Source organism: Pyxicephalus adspersus, chromosome 3 (assembly GCF_032062135.1).
Source record: "Pyxicephalus adspersus chromosome 3, UCB_Pads_2.0, whole genome shotgun sequence".
In the NCBI taxonomy this organism is placed as follows: domain Eukaryota; kingdom Metazoa; phylum Chordata; class Amphibia; order Anura; family Pyxicephalidae; genus Pyxicephalus; species Pyxicephalus adspersus.
Window position 1 is genome coordinate 30,763,748 of NC_092860.1, and position 21,148 is coordinate 30,784,895.

Here is a 21,148-nt window from a genome sequence, read left to right on the forward strand (position 1 = left end):
TTTTAGATGATCTAATTTTTCTAAGCTCTCTTAGTAAAATGGTGATGAGATGGAGAAGAAAACTTGCATCAAGGAGTTTTTAATATAATGCTGCTTTGGGATCAAGGCAACTGAAATTCCTACATTACAAAATTCATCAGGAGTAAGGCAATTAGTCATTGTTCTACAGAACTGGAAAACCATGGAGTAACTCTGAAGCACCACATAAGCCATTTATCAATCCATTACTTCATGCCATTCAAAACACACAGTTATTGAGGGAAAGAAAAGCTAAACCAGTAGAACCTCCCTTACATGAAAAAAAGCGTTTGGGTTTCTTAAGGTCCTCCTCTGTGTTAACTTTCAGATGTACTATTTATTGTGCACATTGGGCACGTTGTAGATTACTTGCCCAGTATAATCATCCAATCAAATTCTGTAAATACTTATGAAAAAAATGTTCATTTTGAGGTGTTGCTTGTTATACCTTAAACCATACAACTTCATTTAGACTCAAAATCCCCAGAGAAAAGTAAAATAACATACTATATAATAGTAATAAAATATGTATTAGTCCTTTTAAGTGTTTACATTTTGAAAGACCATGATAAAAATATATTAGGCAGCATAATACAATAATAAATTATTGTACAGAATCCTTTTCCTTTAGTACTAATCCAATATTGTTTTTTTTTATCATTTTATGCCTTTTTTTCCAAGGTATACTATATGTCTTATAGTATACTTTATGCCAAAATTGATATTTTGCCTCTAGACACCGGAATGAGTTTTGTATAGCTCAGTTCTTATCACCTGTAGCATTTGGCTTCCTGCACCTTCTCTCATCCTATATGGCCTTATGACCCCATCTTCATGTAAGAACCTGGGAGGACGTAGGCTCTCCACCTCATCAGAAGTGTCTGTAGCTCTGTGAAGAAAAGAAACAATCAATAACATTGCTCTGCATCTACTGATATAAAAGGTTGTCTTCTCTTGTACTTTACACCAAAACAGGATTTAACAAAAGAACACTGACTAAACCTTTTTTTCCTGTCTTTACATTCAGCCTACACTAAAGCAGGACAATTTACCTTTAAACATAAACATAAACAAGAGTAGAATTTTTTTCTGTTTATTGTATGAAACTCGTCTGATTGTGGCTTTATGCCTTTGTTAAAAAAAGAAGCCACAAATATTTTTACAGCATTGGTGCATTTTATGCAAAATATATCACACATGTGCAAAGATTTACCTCTTGATGCCCTGAAATGTGCTGCTGGCCATATCAATAATGCCACCTGTTGGCCTGGTTATAGCTCCTACTAATCCTTTGCCAACACCCTTGAAAAATCCTGCTGCTCCTTCCTTCTGGGCACCTAGGAAATGTAACATGTTAAATGTAAGAACCTTCCCACACAAAACCATGCAGCATAATTTCTGCAGCAGACTTATTAATTGACTGTACCTTTAATTGGCTTTGTTACAATCCCGGTTATACCACTGACAAAGCCCTAAAGAAAAGAAAAAACAATGGCTCACATTGAAAGGTGTGTTGATGACCAATACCATTTACATATGCCAGCAACTAAACATTTCTGAACAACGGAGCAGAAGTGAACAGAGTGATGGTTTGGAGGGTATTGCATTAAAATTGGATAACCAGTAACTCATGTAAATACTGATAATAAATCTTCTCACCACCATCAAAATTGATATCATTCTGAACTGCAATCCAGGTATAATTATGACACTAATACTGGATGCACACATATAAAGTAAATGTAATGGATAAATACATTGATCACAGAGATTGAGAGAATAAAAAGTATAAAAAAACTTTAGTCAAAAAGTTTTTTTTTAGCTCACCTCATAAAATGGAATTTGTTTTCAATGTCATCTGTAGGAGTAAAATCCTAAATTCACTACTGTTAGAATAGATGGCAGCCTAAAGAGCAATTAACCTGAACACATAATGCTATAGTTGGTCCACTCCAAGATGATTTTTGATTGTTGCTTTGGGACACTTAAATAACACGTTTAAAAAAGAACTCTTCCTAATTAAGGCCAAAAATGTATTGCCTTATTCAAAATAGACTGCACAATTACAAAGAACTACCAATGTCCAGCAAAAGCTTAAAAACTAAATGCATCACTTTTCCTAACAGTGAACCAACTTAGTTCAGTACACTGTATACTCTATGTAGGTACACTGCATGATGTTTCTAAAAGTGCAATATGCATGCAATATAAAATCTCATTAGTCATCAATCAGCATTAAGAGTTAAAATTATAAATCAGTGTCAGAAACAAGTACGTTTTTACATTTGACAGATTTCCACAAATCTGCACAAAATTAACTACCCAAATCTTCCGAAGGAGAAACCAAATATTCTAAGGATTAAGAGAGGAATATTAAGTTAGAAAAAAGCAGTAATAGCACAGCCGTTAGGAGCAATGCCTGAAGCAACTACTATAAAGCTGTCCCTAGGTATGTGCCCCTAGTGCCAGGGTCTAGCAGCATTCCAGGCATTTACCAATTTTCTTTTACACCCTCAATAACACAATCTTATTAGGCTGCTAATAAAGTATAGAAGGAGAATTATGTTAAGACACCTTGACTGGTGTCAGCAATACAATCCATGTGAGCTCTTTCCGTGGTCTGAAGTTTTAAATGTTAAATGACAGATTTTATTATAATAAATCTATGTGATGAGTGAATAGGGATTTCCAATGGTAATGCTGTCTTTGTTTTTTTTTATTATTACTTACATCCCAAAAAAAATTTAAAAAAAATTTCTTACAGATACAAGGCCTTTGCCTCCTCGGGTAAGACCTTCCCTGATACCACTTGGCTGTTTGTTCATGGCTTCTCTTCTTTTCTGCTGGTATTCTTCATCCATAGTAATGGCTGCAACACCCTTGGCCATAGCACTTGTGATTCGGGATGCTGCTCCAGCTAAGCCGCCTATTACAACAAACATAACTTATGATTAAATCCAGAAACATAAACTAAGGGGCATTGTGAACCGTTACAATACAGAAGGTAGTTGTAAAAAGTGAGAATACAGTTATCCACATTGATAAAACTGAAATGTCTTTACAAAACACATCTTTTGTTGGTCTAGTTTAAAAAGGATATATACATGACACTTATAAAATCAATAGTTATATGATGGTACAATCTAAAAATCAGCAATATATATAAGTATTACGAAATGATGACCATGATCCAGTTATCTTACAATTAGAACTGTAGTTACTAATATTGCTCTGCAATTATATTTGCAGAATATTACATATTCATGAGCACAACACATTTACCTATGGTCACTCAGGTCAACAATCTGGTGGCTAACAAACTCCATCACCACTTGATAAAGAGGGTTTTAATGTTTGGTAATGGCTTTACTATATACTCATGTGACATGAGTATAAAGTACACTTGGCTTATGTTTGGGAAAAGAAAAGTATGTAAAATATAAATTAATAAAAATAACTTGCCCTTAATTGGTCAACTTACCAACTGCTCCACCAACAAGTGCCTTCACTCCTAGTGCCATTCCTTCAACAAATTCTTCAGGACCTTGAATAGCTCCCTATAGTAAATTAATAAAATAACATCACAAAAAAAGAACTATAAGAGAAATGTTTCTTGTTTATTATTATATGCATCTAAAGGGACATGACCCACCATATGTAATGTGTTGGAAACTGGGACAATGATTTTCAAACAATAACCAAACAGGGATAGTATTAGAAAAAATTCTACAGGAATAATGTAGGTATTTTTTAACCCACACTTAGCTAGTAACTGCTATAGGTAGGGAAAACACTTTTATTCTGTTATAAACATGATTGAACTGCTAACGCTAGGGCAACGTTATGGTCTTGGTGCCATTGCATTCTGGTGCACCGCTCCCTATAAAGGAAAGCATGGAGAAATCTATACTGCCAAAAAACCTACACAGGCTTATCTTCTGCATTGGGATTCTCTGTGCTGAAATTACACAATAAATAAGAACTCAATACATATATCACTCTTACTAAATCCTAGTGCTCAGAACATAAATACCAGCAACCTAGGGCAAAATAACTATAAAACATTAGTTTGATTATACTATTGTATTTTTTATTATTATATTAAAGATATTTCTATATCAATATGAAATATTAAACGATTACAAAGCTTTCATTACACCAACAAATTTATTACCTGGTAAGGCTCATAGAAGAAAGCTTCAACTCCCTCAGATAGATCTCGAAACAAACCGAATGGGTTCCCCAGCACATCAAGGCCGAGAACAAGAACGTACATTTGTTTAATGGCCTAAAAAAAGGCAGAATTTCAAAATGTGGAACCAAACAGTCCAACTACCAGCATGAGAGGAGAGGAGAGGAGAGGAGAAACACACATACTTGCAACGACCCCCATTATGGGGAGTTTGCAAACCAGCACACCACAAAACAAACAGTAGAAGTAAGTTACTGTGAAATCTTAATTTAAATTAAGTAAAATTGTCCTTATCCTAAATTATTTGTTGACAAATTGTCTTGTTTGGCAGTATTATAAATTTTGATACTATAGGGCATTTTTCTATCAATCAATAGGTAATGCAAGTTTGTTCCAAGGTATGTGTATGTTAAAATTTACTCACCTGTCGTGAATAATGCCTTATAACTTCCCACTGCAGCTCTTGTGTCGTGTAAATTTGGTTCTGAATCTCAAAAAACGCCAGTCTAAAATGGAAAAAACAAAAATGTCAATAACTTGGGAGACATATTACTATATAGGTGTCAAGCTAAAGAGCACATACTTGAACACAACGTCCTGCACATCAGTCAGTGTAGCACCGATACTCTTTAGAAGAAGATTTAAAGTTTGCACCGGTATAAGTTCTTTGTCCCGAATCTCTTTGTTTCCGTCATCTCCACCAGTACTAAGGGAGAAGCTTAAATGCAACTAATAAAAATGAAAAAATAAGCAGATCAGAATATATATGTATATTTAACATTTAGGCACAAAGTAACACGTCAATCCTACATCTTACCTTTATTGGAGATATATGAAAATTCTCATACAAGCTGAGTTGGGAGATATTAATTGAAGACACTGTGCTTAATTCAGCTTGGAGAGACTCCACGTCTTTCTTGAAGAGTACAACCTATTGAAACATAGTTGACAATCAGTCTTATGTCTAATGTCAAACTGTAATCCTGCTGTTTACATTAAAGAATATTTAGCAGTATAATATGCAAAAGCTGTAAATTGACTCTGCCCAGGGTCTACTTTCTAACTGAAGATCTCATTATCTGCTTCTTCTGAAGGACCCAGCACATAATCTTATCAAGATATTGTTACCTTTCAAATGGCCACCAGAGACCACAGAAAGCAGTTAATTTCAGTATTTTTGACACTGAGGTGACTCAGATAAATCACTTGTATAATTACAGTGCCCTGTTTTCACAATATAAGATAAGAAAGTTAAAGGGGGTAAAAACAGAAATATTTCTTGCATGCAGTATGTTGTCCTAGAATTCTTGTAAACCCCCACCTCACCCCATTTCTTTATTTAATACCTTTATTGAAATTTAATTTATAGTGTTTAAGAAAGTCAGAATTTTGGACTGGTATGCTGGCTTTTTTCTTTTCTCTTTCACAGTGAAATCGGACTGGAGATGCTGGGGAGAAGCTGAAAGGGGAGGCGGATGTGTTGAGTGAGCCACAGCTGATCATCTGATTGGTTTCTGATACTTTGGGGGGTAAATAAACATCCAATCAATACATCTGCCAGCCTTTACATGGAGCTGTTAGTTTGGACCTGTGGAAGTTTTACCTAATACATCAAGCTGCAAGCCTGTCGCCAGGTCACGGTTTATATATATTGTGGGTATTGTTGACCACTTGGTGGGTGTACAGTGTTTAAAACGATTTAAGATGGTCTGGTTTGTTCTGTTTGGCTTTGATTTTGAGCCTGCTTGTTTGATATTGTTGCCCACTTTGTGGGTGGACAGTGTTTTACAAAATTTAAGATGGTCAATTTTATTTGATTTATGGTGCTTGAGTCTGGAATGACTAAGACTGTTGATTATACGATGCTTATTGTTTATGAGTTAATAAAGATCAATTTAAATTTTATTTAAACCCCAAAAAAGGTCCCAGGCCAAACCAAAACGTTTCCACATTCACCTGTCTGATGTTTTATTATTAAATGTGTATATTATACATTTTGGGGTGAAGTGATAGTGGGCATGTAAAAATCCCATGCTACAAGACAAAGTTAGGGTTGAACAGTTTTCAGTAGTAGATTAGGTAAGAGAAGATATTTGTTTGGGTTTCAATGAACAATAGGATCAGGTCAATGTATTAAAACTGATTTTCCTGTTTGTAAAACAAGCTGAAGAGTTACATCTCCCGGTAAATTCTTATATTTTAGGAGATTCTATCAGTGAAATCTTTTTATGTGAGTTTCTGGGCCTGCATGATCACTGTGACTATCATAATTGGGTGCAACATTTCCCGATGAATTTGAAGAGCAACACAAAATAAGAAAAAAAATGTAAAATTCTTCAGATACAAACACAAATACAAGAAAACATTTTTCAGTTTAACACAAATTTTAAAATAAAAATTAAAGAGAAAATAGCACACATGGAGTATTGCAGCCTTACCTCTTGGTCCTTGGACACAACTTCACTCTGAGTAAAGAGCTCCATTAAGGCATACAAAAATCCCAGATCTATTCGGAGATCCATTTCCTGAATTAGAACCCTGAAGTACCTGTCAGATAAGCATACTAGTTTGTAGTACATGCATTTCAGCATTTTTCATGTATCAGAATAATAAAGCTAGACAAAAAATGAAGATAATAATTACAACTCAATGAATTTTAGCATTACCAAATGAGGAAATACAGTACTACATTTTACGTTTAGTTTGATTATATCATATCTATATAGATATTTATGCATTTAGAGGAAAAGTCAAATAGGTTTAAACACTGGGGTGACAGATACCTCACAGCCTACATTAAAGACATGAAAGAGTACAAAGGCTAATTCACTTGTTTGCATTACAAAGCTTAGATTAGAGTTTTGAATGCAGTATAATTTTTACCACTAATTACAAAAATATAATTAAAATGGATATGTTATAATAATAAAACTATTTAGGATCACTGGCTATAGGCAATTTATATTAAACAAAAGATAAAATGTCCTAAATGTAAATTTAAAAAAGCTTTGAAATGTTGTGACTTACTTTACACGTGATATTTCAGAATGTCCAGCTGTTCTCATCACAATGCTCACATCAGTGAAGGGTTTTGGCTCTAAAAAAAAAATAATAATTTGGTAATATAAAAAAATAAAAGCCATTGGAATCACAATATACTACTAGAAATTAATTTAGGTTTTTTCCATTATAATATCTGTTCTAAAATACAATTATTCCTAATTTTCTTGAGTTAATTAAAACTAATGTAACTGAAAGTACAAACCTGAGTCCAAGGTCACTGACTTGGGTGGTTTTACTGGGTAAAATATAAAAGGAAATATGGCTCCAGGAATTTGATTTTGTATCTGCCAGAAAAACATCAAACAGTAACATTATGAATAATAACCTCATATGGGACACATAGGAAAAAACAAGATTTCTATTTAATCATTAAAATTGGAATAACTATCACCTAAAGAAATTTTGGCTCATATTTATATAAAGAAAAAATGAATAGATATTTTACATAAATATTGTATTTTAGCTATACAACTATATACTGTAAGCAATTTCTGGATGAGCAGTTACTGCTATCCAATAAACATTGCAATTCTGCTGAAGACAGAAAATTTATTTAGTTTATCTTAACAATATATGGCCTTTCCATATGAGGCCAGGTTGATGCAAATGTTAAATGTTCAAGTTAATGTTTAATGATTATTAAGCTAATAAAGTCTAATTAAATGTTTTTTATGTGAATACCGAGGATCTGCTTATTGCTTTGCAATGCTACCCAGTGGTTAGCTTTACTACATGCAATGCAAATCTATGCATCAGCCATCTTTACTGGTGGCCAATCTACATATTATTACATTTACCACAACAGCATTGCAATAGTACATCATACTTTGTGAACACATACAAAACGTCATTTATCTGCTTTCTGTCTAATCTACTGCAGCTAGATTTCAGAGATCTTTTCAAAACATGTTGAGTATGTGGATTTACTTATTAAGGCCTTTGCTGTAAAACCTCTGTCTGCCTGAATAATTGCCAGATTGAAACGTTCAGTACTAATGAAAAATTCCCAGACCTAATTTTTTTATGTAATAAACCTTTCAAGACAGTTTGTTCTAGTGCCTTGACATCAGCAAAGTTAATTATAAATATAAGTTGTTGGTTGTGAACAGAGGTTTATACTCTCGCTGACAACAGGTCTGAATGCAGAGATTTTTGTCTCTTCACTTGAGTAATATATCTGCAAAGATCCTCTGTGGCAACCGTGGCTGATATAACTGTTTTGCAATGCTTTTCTACCATTCCCATGAAATCTAAACCACTGGTCGCCAACTTTATAGACCTAATGGACCACTAATTTCACGGTCTCTGGACCGCGCATGTGTGGGGAGATATGTGTCATTGAAAGGGGGAAGACACTTCCCCCAAGGTGACGTCATGATGTCAGAACTCGCGCACTCTCCCATCGCAGGCTCAGACCTGGGCAGGTTCTGACATCAAGAGACATAACCCGCCCACCGTCCAAGCCGTACGGGGAACATGGTTTTGGCGATTGCTGATCTGAACCTTTTTTCCCCATGAGGGAAGGATGTAATGTATAAGAACTGAATTCTTCAGACAGACTAAGAATTCTAGTTATAAACGTCCCTAATGTTTTTAAAAAGTCTTTGTTGTCAAATCAACCAACTTGTTACTTAAAAAGCATTTAATGGAGCAGGTCTCCTGTACATACTTGTATTCTGTAGAGCTGTAGTCTGATTGAAGTCTGGTGAGCAGAGGCAGAGTATTCTATCTTTAAAGCTGGCAAGAAGCTTCTTCTCACTGGTGCTTGTGATGGCTGTACAAATTTCATGCCAGTAAAAGTAGGCGTTAGGCATACCTACAAAAAAAAGGGGGGTTTCAAAAGTAAATACAGAGGTAAAAATGGAGCTTTTGCTCATGACAATCAACTCCATTTCATAAAAATTTTTTTTCTTGGCAAATCATAAAAGCATATGTTTTAGCTCAACTGATCCACACCAAACTGTTTATGGGCCGGTGTCATGTCAGAACTGCTTCTCTTCCAGTAGGAGGTAAAGGAAATAAAAAAGCAGCTTAATTCAGATGGAGAAGTCAAAAGTAGGTAAATTGCATGTCAAATCCATCTGTAAATGAACTGATCTTAGAAACATTTCAAGCTGATCTCAAATGTGGAATCTCTGTGGAAGCAAGCTGCCTTTCCAAAAGACTAATAAAAGCAAATTCTGAAGACCTATTTTCACATTATCCATGGATGTTTACAAGAGAAGGATCGCCCTAACAACTAGTGTTGGACCTTCCCATTTATTGTGTGGAAGAGCTACTAATCTAATGAGCATTAAAGCGTCATATAAATGAGTTCCATGGGGTGAAGATTTAAGACTGAAAATCCTTTTACCATGCTATAATGCTGGAACCTATCCTAGTACTGCCATAATCCTCTTTCTTGCTTCTATGATTCTAATACAAAATAACACTAAAATACAAATAAAGACAACATATCTAATATTTTTTATTATATTCTGTGTATGAATATGCAGTTTTTGTTAACTTTTATTACCAAAAACATCCAATCTGCACTTGTATAATATTATCAAGTTGTTATCATTTAGAATAAAAAGGATACTTTACAAGAATTACCTGGGCATTGGGATCCAACTCCACAATTTTAACATCTGTGGGGCCAGACTCACTGTATTCCTTGTAGGCTACTTCCAACTTTTCTGTTTCCTTCACACTTAAGGGCCTCCATCTGGTTTTCTTCTTAGTCTCCCAAACCACATCTGAACTATATGACACAAGTGCCACAAGATATTATTTAACCGTGCTCTTTCAAAATGTTACAGTATACAAACGTAACATGTAAATTTCAGGAATAAAGTATTAAAAAATAGACTGAACTTCCTATCATAAATAAAGGGAAATATTTTGTAATTAAGACTACAGAGTACATTTATAGAGACGTTAATGGGACTATTCACCAAACATTCACTGTAGGAGTTTCAATATCATTACCATGCATTTATAAAGTGCCAACATATTATGTAAATCTTTTACTGTGTCTATACTCAGGGAACCTCACATTCTAATGCCTAATGGCAAATTTAGGGAAAGTTAACATGCCAGTATCTTTTTTTTTTTTTTTGGGGGGGGGGATGCGGAAGAAAATCTACACAAACACAGGGAGAACAAATAAAATCCTTGCAGATAGTGGCATGGGATTATAGAGCTGCAGGGCATGAATGCTAGCTACCAAGCAGACAACACTGCCCGTTTTTCTGCAATGAGCTTCACATTCATTGCTTTATAAATTTACATCATGCCTCTTTATTATTATTAGGAATGTGATGACAACATGGTAAAATAAACAGTTTACCTGGTGAGTCCAATATAGCACACTTCTTGTTTGGAATAGTTATTTACTAGAGAAATGCCAACATTTGACAATGATATTGTCACTTCTTGCTCTGCTAATTCTGCCTTTTCATTATCATATGTGACATTGAAAACATGCTCATCTTCTGTGAAAAGCACAATCCGCTGTAAACCTTCCAAGAATGACACCATGTAGATAATGCAGTTCTCCAGTCGGTGGTATTCAACTCTGTCCTAAACATAGAAAATAGCAATATTTATACTTTTCATATTTGAATTTGTCAGTTGTTGATATTGGCCTTTTGCACCAAGGCTGGTGGGAAAGAAAGGACTAGAACTAGTAGCCAAGTGTTGCCATGCAAATATGCTAACAGGAAAGAGCAATGACACCTCAGTGTGCTGCTTCTCAATCACTGTCCAATCCACAGGCTCATTGTATGTTTTAAACAAGATGTACTGGCACTACAGTGGAGGTCCAGCACCAGGATGTGCTTGATAAAGAATGGTTAGATACACACTTTACATATGCATTTCAACAATACATTTAAGCTGCAAGCTGCAGTGCAACCCTCCTCATAGTTGGTCAGAAAATTACTTGAGGGTTTCTGTCTACATTAGATGCAACATGAGTTAAAAATCTTAGAGATGAGACCTAGGGAGCGATTTGCAAGTTAAGAGATACATTACACTGAAGCAAGGCAAATTGAAGGTGATGGCTTGAAGGTGTAGTGACAACTGACAAATTCACTGTGGGTTAGGTAGAGGACATACTGCAAAAGATGGATGTTGTGCACAATTTAAACCCCATTTTAAAATAACAATATAACATATTTTGGAGGTAAATCAGATATAATATATATATATCTGATATCATATATAAATATTAGTATGAACAACAATTATTACATTTCCTGCTAGTATGTATCTCATTAATAAAAATAAAAAATAAAACAAATATATCTATTTTGTAGAAAGTGTGCTGCACTGCAGCATAAACATTACTTCTGTCAACCTAAATGCAAACCAAAAAGGAAAAATGAGCAAATGTGAAATGTGCAAATTATTAACAGAAATAAAATAGAAAATTATAATGACCTCAGTCTGAATGACATTTCCTGTGCTTGTTCCACATTTCCAAGACAATTCCCTCTGACTAGTAGGGTCCTCCCAGGCATATAATGCGGCTTTTCCAGGTGCTAATGTGTCTGGTACTGCATTGATGGTGCTGGGAATAACACAATGGATAGTCAATATTTATTTGTGTTAAAGGAAGACAAACACTATAAGAAGCATGCAAACAACTATTAATACATAAATATTTGCATTACAAATAATTGTGCCAAACATGCAAAAAAGTCTAGAAGAAACTCTAGAAGAAACCAACAATTAATATTATCACTGTATTACCTTTGGTAAAATTCAATGGTCTCTGCCTTTGTATCGTTAATGATAAGAAATGGAGCTGACCCTGCAAAGTAGTCTGAAAAGGTGACAACAGTTGAATGGTCTTTTGGGGTGACATCTACTAGGATGCCTCCAAACTGTAATTAAAAGCAAAAAATACTAATCAGATATATTGGTATAACCTCCAACACTGCATAATCTTAGGTAATGGTGGGCAAATGTTTGATTCACTGGGGAAAAGCTCTTCATGCAAACCTAGAGCCCATTGCTAAGGTACACAATGGGAAACATCCCAGTTCTAGTTTTAGTTATTTTACAGCTGTTTACGTTTAACTTTCAGTCAATGGGAGTCAATTATTACTATACAAGATGAATAGCATTACCACTGACTGCCAATAGGAATAGGAATAGGATTTTAGAAACTGGCCAGGTGCTAATATACATGGCAGGTAGTCTTCAGCATCTGGTTCCTATCTACCTGACAATGGGAACACAGTCCCCAGTGAATGTTAGCAGCCACTTTTGTATTGACCAAAATTTGCAAATAACCAGTAGAAGAAAAAGTTACATGCAAAAATGTGCAAATAGGTGAACAGCGAACATGTAAAATTTACTGCAAACCAAACCAAATCCCTAATTCCCTAAGCAGCTAATATAGGCACCTAGCATATCTTACAAACTTGAGAAATCGGTGTAGTTAAAAGTTTTTGGGAATTTTACAGATTGCAAAATTAAAAAAATTAAAAACAACCTTGATTTATCATTCTGAACAAATATATTGTACTAATTTATTTTGGAGTAGGCTTTAGTGAACCAAACATCTAAGACTGCCTTTATCAGTCTGAAATACCCCATATTACTTAACTATAATGGTGTGGAATTCATTGATAGCTGTAAGAATGTCTTTTTGATTGTTTAATAGTACAGCATAATTTAATAGAATAGCATATTTTACCAATAATATGATTGTTTAATAGTAAAGCATTGGCATAAGTTTTATGTTAGCATAATGTATTATCTCCTTGATACATTTGTCCTTTTTACATAACACAAATGTATACTGAAGTGAATAAGCCCATGTGTGCTCAAATAGTGGATACTACTAAATACACAACAAATTAAAACATTGTAAAGCTCTATTGATACTACTGCTAGTATTGAATAATGTCAAACTGACAAAGCTAAACAAAAGAGATGACCTTATCATCAAGATGAAGCAGAGTGCAGTTGTCCTGTTTGTCGAAGTGTATTGCCTTTGGAGGAGCCTGGCAGCCTTCAACCTCAACGATCAGTTTATTTTTCACACAATCAGGCCAAAATGGTACACACTAAAAAAAAAAAAAAAAAAAAAAAATTATTTTCTTTCATCATTATTTATTACATGCATCCATGGCTACTTTATGCTAGGGAAACTATTTTCGCTGAGAAATAATCAGCTGACTGTTTCTCCAAAGCTGAAGTATTACTGACTGCAACTTTCATATACAGAAATTTATACCAGCGATTTCTCTATAGATAAGCAGGGACATTGCTATGCTCTGGCACCTAAAACATATGCCCCTCTACTTTTACTGACTTCCCGGGTCATGTAAAGGATAAAAAACATACTCATTTTGGCGAAAATTTAGTTTTGAGATTTTTGTGTATCTTGTACGAATGTTTTTACAAACCCCACATTATTCACTGTATTTTCCCCACGTAGTAATTTTTTTAGGTAGTAAATTAGAGCACCTGGCACCATTACCAAGTAGATGCTTTTGGCTATGCCAGCAATTCCTTTTTTCACAGTAATAATGGTTTGATTTTTAAATTTGTCATAATAAGTATAAGTACAATTAGGACTGTTGAACACCAATTTGTTTTTTGTCAGATATAAAAATGTTAAATCTCTAAAATTTAGTTCTGTGGGAGTACAGAGGGAAATAGGAAAGTGACCAATTTTTATTATGTTATTATTCAAGTTCGACTTCATTCCATTTAGGTGCCCAAAGGAGCTTCAGGAGATTGGGGAATTTAGCAACACCCATTGTAAATAGGTAAACAGATACAAAAAAGAATAAATATAGCAATGGACAAAAAGACAGTACCAAAAAACTTTAAAATTCCTAATTTGCTATATTCATTTGTAAAAATAAATAGAAGAATACTGACCTGTCCAGATGGAACTTTAATTACTCTCATTGTATTTTCTTCAGCCACATTCACATTATAAATGCTTCTATTTGTGATCATAAAAAATGGGGTAAATGTGACAATTCTAGTGAGCTTAAAGCTGCTGGCATAAATAGATACACCGACCTATAAAAACAATAAAAAAGGTTATCATGTAAAAATTCATCTGAAGATCATAAAAACAATATGCTAATTCTCTAAACAAGTTCATTAACTTACTTGGTAATCCAGATGTTTGCTCTTGCACTTGACAGCACCATGAGTGCCTATTGTATCTATAGAGAAGGGGTCTGACAAATCACTGTCTGTTATCATGAGCTGGACCTAAAAAACACCAAAATAATAAGTATGGGCCAACAACTAGCGCTGACAAACCAAACACAAGAAAAGTCTGTTAGTATTTTTCAAATAATACCAAAAGATTTGTACAGAAAAGCAATGTTGCCATACAGACCAATCATTATTTACCTTGATTGTACAATATCTGCTTGGACATTGTCCTAAATAAAACTTTATACAAAATATTGTAATTCGGACCAAATGTCAACATTTTTTTGGTAATTTAAGGTGATGGAATGCACATCAGCATAACTACCCATTTTACACTATATGCCTAATATATACTTATATATCATAATAAGTATAAAGTACGCATATAGTATAAAATAAAATATGAAGAAAATATGCTGTAATTCCATTGCTGCTAAATTACACAAATGTAAGTCCACCATAATATGCACTCATAACGTGTGTTATGTAGTTGATGTGTAAAGGTTGTTAATTCACAAAATTCAACTCTTCCTATTTTGTTAAATCATATTATTTTTTAAAGAAACAGTATAAAAACATGTTAGGCTTTACTTTACCCATACAGACAGTAATTTAACAACCAGAAAAATAAGATAAACTTAAAAAGCAATTCAAGCTTTGCAAAGTGTTATCTGCACTGTGATAAAACACCATTTTAAAATAAGGAGTGGTTCAACTTTTTTGGTTATATGTGATACCTTATTATTTTTGTTGAAATTCTTAGGCTTGTATGAAAAGAGAAGAGGCTTCTTGTGGTCAGCAGGATGTTTTCGGTGGATGTCATCAGCTTTGTATTGTAGCATCCTTCCAGTCTTATTGACCATCCAATATGGACTGTGAATTGCAAGGATGGTTTGCCCTGTGGTGTAAGTGACATGGATAGCAATGTCCAGTTCCATCTTGTCAAGATCTGACACACAGCGCAATGTGGCAAAATGAATCTCTGGCTGATTGCTTTTGATTGCATACATGGCTTCCCAGTTCATATCTTGGTAATTTAATAAACGTAACTTCAATTTAGTCTGGTCTATTACAGCAGTGTGTATTTGGACCAAACAACCATCTTCAATTGGAATATGTCCATCTTCCTTGCCCTAAAAAAATCAAATAACAAAATGATATTGATTTACTACAATATTATTTTTGTTACAGAAAAGATTAAAAATGCAATAATATTAATGCCTACATCTTCCTTGGGGGCTAGAAGTTCAGGTCACAGTTTGTGATATAAAAGAGCACTAAGTGGGGCTAGCACATATGAGAGAATCTGTGTTATGAGCTACATTAGGCTTATAGTTACCTTAGCATTTTAGTATATGAAGTAGGACATAGCTACCAAGTAAACCAACAACTACAAGGGGCACAAAATATACTGTAGCATATCATATGCTTCTAGGGAGGGTATGTAACCAGAGCATATTATAAATGATAAGCAGATCATTTGAGCTAATTCTACCATTGATAAAAATTGATTCATTTTGTGAGTTTTCAGGCTGGCAAATAAACCAGACAGAATGCTCACAATATTACCGAAAGTTGTTTGTTATTATAGCTGCTCTTTAGGAGGTGGCATGCACACTTCCATGTCTGTTACATTAAACTACCATTTGTAAATCAGTGTAATTAAAATGAAGCCACATACCTCCAGTGAATATGTCATTTGGTAAGGAAGCATGTTGCGAAGGATAACACTGGGCCACAGATGAACAACATATGGCAGGTCCCACTTCTCATCAGTGCAAACTGAGGATATCAGGACATCCATCACCGGCACAATGTTCACAACAAGGGATTCCATGTTATTTTTACGAGACTGACATTTTGCTGCAAGTAATGAGCCTTGTTTTTTCAGGAAATCTTCAAAGTCAATCTCCTCACATTTTTCATATTCACCTGATACTGGCTTTAAGCATAGCGTTGATCTGCCAGCATTGAAAATAAAAAAATTAAGGAAAGTCCAAAATACCAGAGTTTAGGTAGTCAGAAAGCTCCATCAGCTCACAATTAGTTTACCTGAATTATAGTCAAGAAATAAATCAACAGTTTTGCTACACTATTAGTATCATATAAAAAAAGGAACACATTCCTGTCTTGTTTCATATATTTGTCTTGGAATACTGCATGTACAAAACATTCCACTGCTATATACATAAAGTAGAAGCGATTCCTCCACCTCTTATAAGCTCTTCAGGGCAGGGTCCTCTCCTCTTCCTGTGTCACTGTCTATCTGTCTGTCATTTGCAACCCCTATTTAATATTCAGTGCTGTGTAATAATAATAATAATAATAGTGACACAATGTACTAACATAATTATTGATGAACATGTGCATTATGCTAAGTATGCTAAGCCATGAGATCCATACATTACATAACGTTTACTAGCATAGAAAAACACCAATCACATAACACATGTTCTGATACTTTCCTGACAGTCAGTCATAAAAGTATACATTCATTTTTTTTAACAAAAAGAATACATTTTTAATCATACATTAATTGCATGTACCGACATCTGATGCTAAAAGAAGACTCCAGAAAAAAACAAAACTGTTTTGGGGGATAAGCAAGTGACTGTGGAAATAGCTGGTATCAAAGTGATTGCAACTATGATCACAAAGAGATTGCACCAATTTAACCAGAATGAGAGGTGCACCAGGAAAAAACATTTGTTGTCCATAAAGCACATTACAACTAGGTTACAGTTTGTCATAAACATATAGGCGAAACCCATACTAAACACACAAGTAAAGATTGAGCTATCCACAGTACCAGTTGGCATGTTCGACACAAAAGGAAGACAGCATTTAGTTGAGAAAAACATATGCAAACTGTGAATCAAGGTGGTAAAAATATTAAGGATTTGGGGCTTTGCAGCTTGGAGAGGTTACAGTTATTAAGTCAACTATAAATGATTTACTGCATCAAAGTCTGCTTGATAAGAATGTGGGGCCATTTGTCTGAAAGTCAAAGTTGATCTAGAAATGAATCTATATACACAATGTGATCCGAAGCACACTAGCAAATTATGCGCAGAATGGATGAAAACAAAAAAATAGAGAATTATAGGCTGATGTAATTAAACCCTTGATTTGAATTCTAGAAGTGTTTTAAAATGGCCAGTTCTTGCAAAAGAAATTCACAAACATCTTGCAACAGAAGGAGTTTATCTTGAAGGACTGGACAAAGACTGCTGGGCAGTCATTCAAAGCAAGTTATTGTTTGTTAAAGGTGGTGATAACAGCTTCCGAGACCAAAGTTCTTTTCTACAGTACAATATAACCTCTATTGATATTTTTTTTTTCTAACAAAAGGTAAAGTTTCCTGTGATTTTTTTCAAGTGTATCACATCTACCAGTAGATACTGTATTAGTTTTTTCACCATTTTAGCCTGCTCAGATATTCTATTATATGTTATATATATAAAATATATATGTGTGAATTATATGAAAATGCCTGTTATAGGGAAAAACTTACAACTGTTCCACTGTAACCGAACCAAATGAACCCCCTAAAGTGTATGCAAACATTTCCCAGAGTTGGTGGCCCTGATTTATGAAAGCTCTCCAAGGCTGGAGAGAATACACTTTCAGAAGTGAACTGGGTGATCCAGAAAACATGGAATGGATTTTTAAAAATAATTTTCTATTTGCTAGCAAATGTTTTGAATCCTGGACCAGATCCATTCCAGGTTTGCTGGATCACCCAGTTCACTTCTGAAAGTGTATTCTCTCCAGCCTTGGAGAGCTTTCATAAATCAGGGTCACTGTGTCAACTTTGCTGTATACTTACAAACCTTCAATCTGTATAAAGCAAAACTGTGCTAATACAGCATCTAAATTACTATTTAGACGATAATGCACTGCATGAATTAGTATAATATTCTCATATTGGTAAGAAGGGCAATTAACAAAGAAAAATAGACAGACCATAACAGTCGTTAAAAGTGTGTTCTTCAACATCCAAACAGATTCAAATTGCACATTAATTGCACAACTAATTCCATTATTTCATTTCGATCTCCAATTGTTTATTAGATCTATGGTTTATCCACAGAGTATATGTACACACTTCAAAGTAAAGAAATAAAGGGCTGGAAAAGCTAAAGAAGAACTGCACCCTGGAAAGTTTCCCCAAAAAAGCAGACAGAAGGTAAAAGACTAGTGACCAGTATTCTCCTTGCAACTAACCCTTCCTCATCCTCCCTTTTCCTACTGACTTTATTGACTATGCCTTGTTTTCCACTGTGTCTTAATAAAAAGATGGCTATCTAGATAAAGAAATAACTGCTTCATTACAATTACAAAACCACACAATTTCACTCCAAACCTTCTAGGACTAGAAGATCTTACACTGCAGATATACAGTTTTATTTTAGGAGGCAATTAAAACAAAACATATATTTTTACCTAGTCATCAAAGACATAATGAATTAAAAAATCTAAAGGTACCAAGGAATAGCAAAGCATTATCATTTCATGAATTTAGATCTTATATAGGATTACCTATAGGATGACAGTGGGATGTTAAAATCATCTTCTGGTTCAGCAGTCCCAAGACATGTATCTTCATGATAAACGTGAAATCCAATAGTAAAATGATTTCTGATCTACAAAGAAAAACAAAAAAATATAAGTCAACCAAGGGGGTTCAAGGTTTCATTGGTGGGAAAGAGATGTATGTACTTCAGAAACTCAAACTGGCAGCCATTATATGTATAAATGCTTATTTTCACTTGGAAACAAATACATTATAAACATTGGATTTTAAACTTACTATGCATACTAAATAAAAATACCTCGAAAAACAATGTATTTTTTTAATTTTAAAAAGGATCTGACTTAAAGAAAAGCATCTGTCCATGAAGACTGGAGTAAGCAAATCCCTGTCTTGTTTTCTGCATACTAGTTTTGGAGAAGTAAAGTTTAGCATTGTCTTTGCCTCTAAACTAATTTTCATTTAGAGTTTCCTTACATGTTTGCAACATGGATGCTAAAGTAATTTTTAACCTCCTGGGCGGTACCCCCGAGTGTGACTCGGGGTAGAAAAAGATGCTAAACGTGGTAACCCCGAGTCACACGGTGACGTCGATGTGTGCGCACGTTGCTGGCGGGGCGGGAAATTCAAAATCCATTTGTATTGCATTCAATACAAAATAACTGTATAGAATGCAATACAGTGGATTTTTATGTGTAAAAGCAGTACATTGTCTTTCATGAACATTTATTTTACAGTATATTATTAATAGTATGAGTATATTATTTATTTTTTTTATATATATTTTTTTTTTTAATATTTAGTTTATTATTTTGACCTGATTTTGTGTTTCCAATTTTTTTTTTTATATTCATACTATTAATATACTGTAAAATAAATTTTTGTGAAAAACAATGTACCGCTTTTAGACAGAACTGTACCACTCAGGAGGTTAATACAACATGGTTGCATAATATTCACTATTAATACTAAGATAAATAAAAACTGAATACTAGAATTTCATCTTTTTTTATTATATACAATAACAATATTTGCACAGTACACACCTGTAATGGGGATCTTATTGTTGTGCATTTGGCTCCTTCCACAGTATCAATCTGGCAAACAACATATCGCTCAACACCAGAATCTGAATGTCTCACGCTGTAAAGACTTCGACCAACTTTAGTTAAGGGAATTTTTTCAGTAAAAGAGTGATTCTGAGGAACTAGAACAGAAGACAAATGAATTATTACAAGAGAGTGGGGCGGACTGAAATTATATCTTTACCAGTTGAGCAGGAAGGCAATACTCCCTGTATGCAATTTATCAATTCTGATAAACTTGACAAACTATTACATGAATTAGAAAAACAGTATTTCAATATCTGGTGGATTTCACTTACTGAGCTGGATGTAAAAATGTTTGCTGCTGAGGCTGGTCATGGCAGAGAACTGATCAGTTTGGCTCTTCGCACGAACATAATCCAAATTAAGACTCTCCCCATTTTGCAGTTCTAGACTCTTCAATCCATGGCCAGCATTCAAAGGAGTGAATGATTCACTAGGGCTAACACAAACTGGAAGACCCAAACAATTTTTAACTACAAAGGGAGCTTGGTCTTTCTTGAAGATATCAGATGTTTTGCTGGCTGCTTCAGTAAATGCCTATGGGGAACAAAATAATAGGAGAAAATCACTGTCTAGCATGTAAACCTTACTTCAAGGTATGTTGACATCTACCCTATATATATTAAAAAAGGGCATAGCAGCTTGGACTGCATCTACACAGATGAGGAATGGCAAAACGTTTTCATGTAAGCACAAAGATCATACATACCAAGCTATATTCAGGGAAAAACATGTAGGATCCTTTAAGATGGTACAGAGATGAGATGTAGATGTAGAGAATGTAGATGCAGAGAATGCGAGTGTGCTAACCTTCATATCTGGTGGAGCTGTCCTTTGATCCAACCATATTGGGCTGACATCTTCTACATATATTATGAACTATACTATGTACCCTTTAAACCCTCTATGCAAGTGGCCATACTTTCTCTTTTCCTGGGATCATTAACATCCCAAAAAAACTTTTATATCACATTTACAGGTTGTTCCTAGACAGCTTATATCATTTTTGGGGAAAAAACATTTCCTCCTTGTTGCTTCAGAGGACAAGGTTAATTA

The 21,148-nt window shown here is 34.4% G+C and overlaps 1 protein-coding gene across 1 annotated transcript in view; it reads right to left on the minus strand.

The window, feature by feature from the left end:
* The window catches only part of VPS13A (vacuolar protein sorting 13 homolog A), a 98,034-nt gene that overhangs the window by 15,033 nt on the left and 61,853 nt on the right, over positions 1-21,148 (minus strand). The window contains exons 44-68 of the mRNA XM_072404116.1: positions 20,368-20,629; positions 20,030-20,190; positions 18,992-19,095; positions 16,131-16,410; positions 15,187-15,582; positions 14,399-14,503; positions 14,159-14,305; positions 13,207-13,335; positions 12,011-12,144; positions 11,699-11,828; positions 10,605-10,837; positions 9,869-10,016; positions 8,943-9,089; positions 7,476-7,557; positions 7,238-7,307; positions 6,649-6,757; positions 5,028-5,141; positions 4,794-4,939; positions 4,635-4,716; positions 4,193-4,306; positions 3,500-3,575; positions 2,781-2,944; positions 1,445-1,490; positions 1,232-1,355; positions 793-907 (exon numbers count right to left, since the gene is read on the minus strand). Coding sequence (XP_072260217.1) covers positions 793-907; positions 1,232-1,355; positions 1,445-1,490; positions 2,781-2,944; positions 3,500-3,575; positions 4,193-4,306; positions 4,635-4,716; positions 4,794-4,939; positions 5,028-5,141; positions 6,649-6,757; positions 7,238-7,307; positions 7,476-7,557; positions 8,943-9,089; positions 9,869-10,016; positions 10,605-10,837; positions 11,699-11,828; positions 12,011-12,144; positions 13,207-13,335; positions 14,159-14,305; positions 14,399-14,503; positions 15,187-15,582; positions 16,131-16,410; positions 18,992-19,095; positions 20,030-20,190; positions 20,368-20,629 — 3,618 coding nt within the window. The remainder of the gene's footprint in view (positions 1-792; positions 908-1,231; positions 1,356-1,444; positions 1,491-2,780; positions 2,945-3,499; positions 3,576-4,192; positions 4,307-4,634; positions 4,717-4,793; positions 4,940-5,027; positions 5,142-6,648; positions 6,758-7,237; positions 7,308-7,475; positions 7,558-8,942; positions 9,090-9,868; positions 10,017-10,604; positions 10,838-11,698; positions 11,829-12,010; positions 12,145-13,206; positions 13,336-14,158; positions 14,306-14,398; positions 14,504-15,186; positions 15,583-16,130; positions 16,411-18,991; positions 19,096-20,029; positions 20,191-20,367; positions 20,630-21,148) is intronic.